The 8,025-nt window shown below is 43.7% G+C and overlaps 1 protein-coding gene across 6 annotated transcripts in view; it reads right to left on the bottom strand.

Moving 5' to 3' along the window:
• Nucleotides 1-4,587: 4,587 nt before the first annotated feature.
• The window catches only part of syne2b (spectrin repeat containing, nuclear envelope 2b), a 96,859-nt gene continuing 93,421 nt past the window's right edge, over nucleotides 4,588-8,025 (bottom strand). For all 6 annotated transcript variants that reach the window (XM_072699151.1, XM_072699148.1, XM_072699149.1 and 3 more), the window contains 5 exons: nucleotides 7,674-7,802; nucleotides 7,192-7,383; nucleotides 6,984-7,067; nucleotides 6,565-6,614; nucleotides 4,588-5,857 (listed from right to left, as the gene is read on the bottom strand). In XM_072699151.1, the coding sequence (XP_072555252.1) occupies nucleotides 5,647-5,857; nucleotides 6,565-6,614; nucleotides 6,984-7,067; nucleotides 7,192-7,383; nucleotides 7,674-7,802 (666 nt within the window). In that variant the 3' untranslated portion in view covers nucleotides 4,588-5,646. The remainder of the gene's footprint in view (nucleotides 5,858-6,564; nucleotides 6,615-6,983; nucleotides 7,068-7,191; nucleotides 7,384-7,673; nucleotides 7,803-8,025) is intronic.

Below are 8,025 nucleotides of genomic sequence, written 5' to 3'. Positions count from 1 at the left end.
GATCTGGATGCTTTGTTCTTCTCAAAAAAACATGTTCCCTTCCCAGAAAATCAGGCTGGATTTTTTTTTTTTTTTTTTTAAGATATTGAACTATTTCCATTAAAAAAATATGTCCATCTTCAAAGTTTGACCAGGTCTTGGTATTCATAGTAGGGGAGCAGTAAAACGTAGCGGCTATGAAGGTGTCACCACGTTATTCCTCCTAACTCTTATAAATGCTAGCTTATGCACCATTAGCAGCCATAATGCCTGCAGCTCAGACTAGGTAACCAGAAGCTACGCAGGTTAGGGCCTGGCCAGTACTTGGAGGGGAGACCAACTAGGAAAGCTGGGTTGGTGCTAGAAGAGGTGTTGATTTGGCCAACAGGTTAGTCCATCCTGTGGTCAGTGTGGATCCCAATGCATCTTCTGAAAGAGTAGGGATGGTACCCTTAGGTCCTGCCTAAAATTGCCCACTGTGGCCCTATCAAATCTGGCCTCCTAATCATCCCCTATATCTAATTGGTAGATTCTCTCCTGCCCCCCCCACCACCCCCCCCACCACCACCTTAGCTACTGTGTGGTGATTGTACTGGTGCAGAATGGCAGCCTTCACATCATTCAGGTGGGTGCTATTCGTACAGGTGGGAAAATATATATATACTTCATTTCATACACATCCAGAGCTCTTCCACAGTAAAAGCAGGTTCACGGGGAACTGTAAAATGAGACTGTAAAATCAATACCTTACAATCTAAACGGTAACACAGCAGTGAGTGATCTCAACACACCTGGTTACATTCAAAATATCAGTTTACTGATTTCCACGAGAAAATATACACTTCGGAAATAAACTGCCAACATAAGATGTTTGCTTTTATTCTGAATTCATTTACTGAACCAGTAACTAGAAAGTCCCTGATGATTACAGAATGCCAGCAGCTGAAACGGCAAGTGAAGTGACTTTGAAGCCCTCTGAAAAGAGACTGTGGCAGATCTGAGGAAAACTACAATATCCTCCACGTCTGGCCACAGCCCAGGACAGCTTTCATGGAATGTTCACATGATGGCAAAGCTAGAATAAACCATGGACACACTGCCGTGTTTCTGTGTGGTCTTCCAGGACCATGTACAATTAAAGGGAGATGATGGTGGGAATTTCTGCTTCACTGGGGTAGGGGCAGGCTCAGCTGGTCCGCTCTGTAGGCGACATAGGCGATTGCCTAGGGCACCATTTGATTAGAGGGCGTAAAAGTGCGAGCAAAAAAAATCTGAATACCTCTGGTTGCATTCCATGACATTAGTTTGAATATATCACTTTTCTCGTGAAACAGGCACAAAATACCTAGTTAGCAGCCAGATAACTTATGCTACTGAAATGTTTTTAATACAAATGAACTGAAAAAAAATCCTTTTTTCTCTGGGGGGTGGGGAAGCTGGCATTTAAGCAAATCTCGCCTAGGGCGCCAGAACACAAAGGGCCGGTGTTATTTTTTGTTGGATAAACTGTTGATTATAGCTGTCAAGTAATGCATCCCCTCTGTTTCAGACAAAAGTATGTGGAGATATCATAATGTAATCTGAATGTATCATAAAGGAAATGTTAATGGAGGACATATTGCATTGCAGAGCTTATGGCAGCTAAGCGAAATATGCACTGGTGGCACCATTTGATTGTAAGGTTTATGAAAAACAATAACACTGGGATGCATTATTTGGCAAGCTCGATTTTATAGCATTCAAGATTTGTATCCCCTCATTTCAGCCACGACGACTGTAGCATACTGTTAAGCCAAAACCGCCTAAAACACATATTGGTAACACCATTTGATTCTACAGTGTGTAAAAAGACAATTAAATGGGGATGCTTTATTCGGCAAGCGCAATTTCATAGCTGCCGAGATATGCATGAAATTCTCGGCATAATACCGGCCCTGGGCAGGGGTACTGTACAACAAAACGTGTACAATTTTTGCATTTGTAGAAGGTGAAAATGTCCCGGGGAGATGGATAACCAAACTAACAGACTTGGACCTAGTTTTCCGTCTCATGTGCGTTTGACTACGGAAGTCATTAGTTTCACTCCGATACTGTGTGGGGAAGTTAATCCCTTTTTTTTAAATCTTCACGTACATGACAACTGCTCCGGACTGCTTACTACACCATACTTCAATAAACTAAATGTAATCTAGAAAAACGCTGCCATTAACAATTCCGAAATTGTAAAATAGCGTTGCGATGAGCGTTTGCACGATCACCGCTGCTCCACCTGACAGAGAAATCCGACGCAGAATTTAAAAACGTTTGTCAACGCAGACTGCGTCGCTGTAACAGAAATCGTCCCTGTCTTAAACATTATTCATGAAAGCAGGAAAGAACAAAAACAAATATCACTACCTGCAAAAATAACAGGCACAAACTGTAACGCTGCACCTTGCCAGCGCTGAGAGTACACGGTGTACCGGGGAACACGTAGAATGCGCAGTGACGTCACACCCTCCGTGACAGCTGAATGAGCAGAGTCTGTTTGCTTCCGTCTGGATTTTGTCTCTCTATATAACAGATATTGTGCAGAAGAGTAAGAAAACGTTTTACCACTAAATTAAGGCAATACTTTTATAAATTGGAAGGATGTGAATTTAATTTGGAATCTTATTCAGTTTTGAACATTCCATGCACACTATGCCAAATATGTTTTTCCAGCTGAATTAAATCTGTTTACTATGTCCTTTATAGGAGTTTTACTCGCTAGGAATTTAACTTTAGGCCATGGGAATGAAAGTTATAGATTTGCGTCCACCGCCCGCATGTCTTGACAGCCGCCGCTATAAAAATTTCATTATTGGCAAAAATTTTCATTATTTCCACAAAAAAATCAAACTGTTACACAAAATGTCTTTCCCATTAAAAATGATGCTGTATGAAGCTTTTCACGCCATGTCTACTCACTCTTGTCGCTGATTTAGGCTTAGTCTTGCTCTGAGAAGCGCGCGCCTTGATCAAACGATTACGCCCTGCTGCCTGCGCTGCGATGTTGTCGCCAATACACGGCATCATTTACCGACTTTAAACGACGATTCCCGATGATTGCCGAAGGATATTGAAGCGAGCAATGCGATTGGTCAACACCTATTCCCGATTTCTGCAACATCGATCAATCCAGACGTGAATGATATGTAAAAGTAATTTTTTCCACGACTAAATCCAAATAAATGTTGAAATGACTGCTCTACGTATTTAATGTAGATGATGAACAATATGTGAATATCTGTGGTTCATAGTTATTTATTTTTTTCTATTTTACATAAGATTTTATGATGCCAGTACACAAGGGGGCAAAAGAGGTCAAATCTAAATTCTAAGTAAAATAATGAAAACTCTAAAATAATGAATAATGAATCATTTTAAAAAGCCGCATCACTTTTTTGGATTGCCTGGACACAAGTCTATAACTTTCATTCCCATGGCCGTATCTGTGTTACTGTTATTGTGACACCCATCCAATCACTTACCACTCAGTAGTCACCACTCACAAGACTGTTGTGATCGAGTGGACAGAGATGGATATGGTCTCATTCCTGCACAGGTGAGAGGCTTATGATTGGATTCTGTACCACAGAGAAGCTCACTGGCAGCAGAGAGCAGCCGAATTTGGGTAAACAGAAACTGAACTAGTCCGTTGAGAGCTATAAAACAGGAAATACTTCAAGTCTGAAAACAAGTCTGATGATCAGTAAACATTCCAGTATTCTTCATTTTCATTCTCACATTAAATGGTTGGTGTTGGAGAGTCTTAAAAATAAATTATCATAAAACCTTGTAACATTTCTTCTGCAGAAGATTTCATCCATCGATTTTCTGTAACTGCTTGTCCTAGTTAGGGTCACAGGGGGTCTGGAGACTAACCCATCACAGGGCACACTCATGGGCAATTTGGTAACACTGTGGGGGGAAGCCAGAGGACCAGGAGGAAACCTCACAACGACACATGGAGAATATATAAACTCCACACCTGAAGCTTGGACACATGAAAGAGACTTGAACCCTGGTCCAAGAGGTGTGCTAACCACTGCAGCACCCCCAGATGATTTCAGCTGCACTTAAAAAATTGCAAACTGGAATACTAAGAACCATGATATCAGTCTGCAGAAGTATAATCTCATCATAAAACACCATATACAGTGATCCCCCGTCTATTGCGGAAGATGTGTTCCAGACCCATCAGCGATAGGTGAAAATTCGAAATATATAAAGACCATATATAAATAAAAAAAATAATAGTTTAAGCCTTAAAATACCCCTTCCACATGCTTTAAATACATGTAAACTTATTAAAACAACACATATGATATGTATAAAAACTTTTAAAACTCAGTATGAGTACTCACCAGTGAAGATACACTCCATAACTTGAATGATGATGATGAATTAGCTGTGCAGTACACGATGAAGTACGTATGTAGGGGATGAAGGTAATGAGTACGTACTGCACAGCAAAGCAGAGCATTTACAGCTCTTCTGAGGGTACCGTCGATTCATTCAAGCCATAATGGCTTGGATGAACCAGCCTTCATCCCTTTCTTTGCTAAAGACGAGTCTGTTGGCCACTTATTCATGGCAAACAATATTTATTGTTGAGTAAAAAGGGCTTACGCTGTACATCCCATAAATTATGATTCAAAAATAAAGTCATACACTGTACACACTATTATTTAGAATTTGTTCATCTAGTTACTTCGGGTGTACACAAAGTGCCACACAGATTATATTTACAATCAACAAGCTTGAGAGACACACAGTTTCTCCTGTCTGAATAATAGGTTTTCTGCTCGAATATGAATGGAATTCAAGGGAGTGTCAATGTATCCGCCTCCATTCGCCAGCAGTGGGTGGTCTGATGGCTACTCCGGCCACCCCTTGCGGGCACACGGGCATCTAGCATTGCTCTTCACCACCATGACTTCTGGCACATTGTAGTCTCACCCTTTTGTATCCATTACATTCAACGGCTTTGTCTTCAGCTCACAGAGACATACTGATAACACACCATTTAGCACCTTCCCCTTGATATAAAATTTGCACTCATAAATAGAACACACTGAAGAAATAATTTTGAAACGATGTGTGCCTTAACACTCTGATTTGTGTGCTACATGCAGCATGTTCTGTCTCACTGACCATGCTGTGTTTCACAAGGCATTCTGTCATTCTAAGGCTACAGTCACCCAGTAAAACTTCACGGTTAACATCTAAGAGGATTAGCCTTCTAAAACCCATAAATGATAACATAAAAAGTCTAAAATGGGTAAAAAGTGTAACTTCGGTTAAAAGAATGATTGATATACTTGTAATCTGTGTGGACATAATTATAGTCCAACAGCCACCCCTTAGAACTTCCTGTAAAAGTGAAGAAATGAAAAAAGACTGGATTCTACATCATTTCTAAACAGAAATGAATAGAAGCAAATGATCAGTTTGAACACGGTTGTAAAAAATGCTTTCAGCCATAAAAACTGCCAAGGGAACTCACTGCCGGGATAATATCTGTTCTGTTTTTGTGACGGAGACGTCCCACATAAAGGTCCCATCCCGAATCCTCATAGGGCAGCAATGGTTGTCTCACAGACTTTGGGGACGTGGCTGGGTCCGGGTTGGGATTTCCGTGGCTCACGTGGGAGGGGGTCCATTGGTGTAGTGTAACATGGGGTAAAATGAACGGGCGAAGTTATTGGAGAGAGCACAGCTGTAGTCCTCTTCAGACAGCGGTACCAGGCAGGCCAGCACCAGCAGCAGGAGGAAGAGCAGGTGCAGCGGGAAGGCGGCACGGAGCACGCGGAAGAAGAATGAGCGTGGCGGGGACGGGTCCCTCTTCATGACCCTGGGGGTCACAGGAAGCCAGAGACAGGAAGTCAGAGACAGGAAGTGAATGGCTTTGTCATGCAGGCACAGCATTGCTGTGTCTTTCAGAGTTGGGTAATTCAGGTCCAGAGAGTGAAAATCCAGACCGGGATTTTGTTTCAGCCAACCAGTTGAATACTCTGTGACTATGACTGTTTATGCTCAACTTGTTGGTTGAAACAAAATCCTGGTCTGGACTTTTACTCCCTGGACCTGAATTACCCAACTCTGGTGACTTTGCATGGATGTCCAAACTGACTTACAGACATTTAACATGGTTAGCATTCCCATTCATATTTTCAGCCCTATTAAGTTTCAGGATATCTGAAAAACCTCATTTATTTTTTTATGTTGCACTCCTATTCTATACTTCTATATATACTTTTATACCTCTTCTTGGAATCACAGTGCAATAATTGTTCCAATGTATTCCCCTGTATAGTGAACAGCCTGTTATATTGTCTCTCTGTTGTATCATGTTGTAAATTGTGTATATTGTGTATATTATAGTCTAAACATTATATATCTTGTGTAGTGTTTTTAAGTTGAGTTCTGCGTGGTGTAACCATTTCATGTTGGGCCTCCTGACAAATTAAGCCTCTGATATTGATCGTGATTCGGGAAGCGGCACGCTGACAGACAGCGGCTTCCTGAGAAGAGGGCGCCCCCCCGGAGGGGCGCGTATACCTTCGGCCGGCCGGGGAGTCCGCCTCAGTGGCTCTGCCTCCTCCTGCCTCCTGTGGACACACAGCAGATGATACCACTTCAGAGGACACGCACACCCCCTTTGGTACTCAGTTTAATCACTTCCTGCGGAGTAACCCACAGCTTTGCGTCAACCTGACGCTGTTCCACCTACCGGCTTACAATAACAGCACTGATGTGGTCCAAAACCAGGAAGTAAGAGTTTTATGTCCCTGAAATCCTTCACAAAGGTGCCTGCGTTTACTGCTTGATTTAGTGTCTTAAGCATATTCAACGTTACATAATCAAATCATCTATCACTTGCATCCCTTGTCCTAGATTAATAATAGGTCAGCAAAAATGAGCTGTGGGAGAGGATGGCAGGATTCAGTCTGCTTCAGGGAGACGTCCCACCTACATACCTTAGGTCGCGAAAACTGGATGCTGATTGGTCCTTGGTCGCTGAACCCGCCTCCTGTTGTGCGTGAGCCGGGAGACCAGGACTCCTGAAAGACCACAGAGGTAGAGTTTCACACTGAGCCAGAAACACTGACTCCTGGCACTACAAAGCACGTCCACATCCGAGTAGCGGCTACACACGCCCCCTCCCCGGTCACAGCGGGCACGTACCAACCGCGCCTCCAGCGTGCACAGGTCGTGCGCCACCTGCCGCAGCAGCAGCCGCAGCTTGTTGGCGATGACGTGCACCTTCTCCTTGGCTTCGGTGCTCTCTTCACCCAAGGCATCCACCAGTAGCTGGGAAGAGATCTCCTGCAAAGCGCGGACCTGCTCCCGCCGCCCCAGCAGCTCCCCCTCCAGACCCTGCCACAAGGGGGCGCAACGCACCCGTAAACACATGGTGGAGGTATTACACAGTCTGACTTTGACTAACTGGCCCTTGGTGGCCAGTTAGTCTGTACAGTTACAGTGACTGTACAGTTATATCTTCATGGATTCTCAAAGAAGCCTCATCACCATGGAAACAGGAATACACTGACTATAATGCTCTGATTTCACTTGTCAAGATGTCTTTTATTTCATTTAGTGTTCCCTGAGCCAGACTAGTGCCAAGCTGTCACGCGGTTCTGAATGGACTGTAATGCTCCCCTCACCCTGAGGGTGGCGTGCTGCTCCAGCAGCCTGCGGCGCTCCAGCAAGGGGTCATGGATGTCCACGCTGTAGCGCCGACTCTCCACGTGGGCCAGCAGCAGAAGCAGGCCGTGGAGGGTCTCGTGGAACTCCTGAAAGGTCGGGGAGGGGTGAAAGGTTATTCAAGGCATAGAACACATCTGCAGGTGGCGCCGCTGTGCCTGATACTCAATCAGCCTCATTAACTCGGGACGGACAGTCAGCACCTGCTAAAATCTCTCATACTAACACGGGCACAGCATCCTAAAACTAACCTTGCTGATGTTACAAAGACAAGGAAAAGAATTCATCAATCAGGGCAAGAATTAGATAGGA

The sequence above is a fragment of the Paramormyrops kingsleyae genome, chromosome 14 (assembly GCF_048594095.1).
Source record: "Paramormyrops kingsleyae isolate MSU_618 chromosome 14, PKINGS_0.4, whole genome shotgun sequence".
NCBI classification, from domain to species: Eukaryota; Metazoa; Chordata; class Actinopteri; order Osteoglossiformes; family Mormyridae; genus Paramormyrops; species Paramormyrops kingsleyae.
The sequence above is the reverse complement of the archived record's forward strand: the minus strand, read 5'-3'. Positions and strand labels throughout refer to the sequence as shown.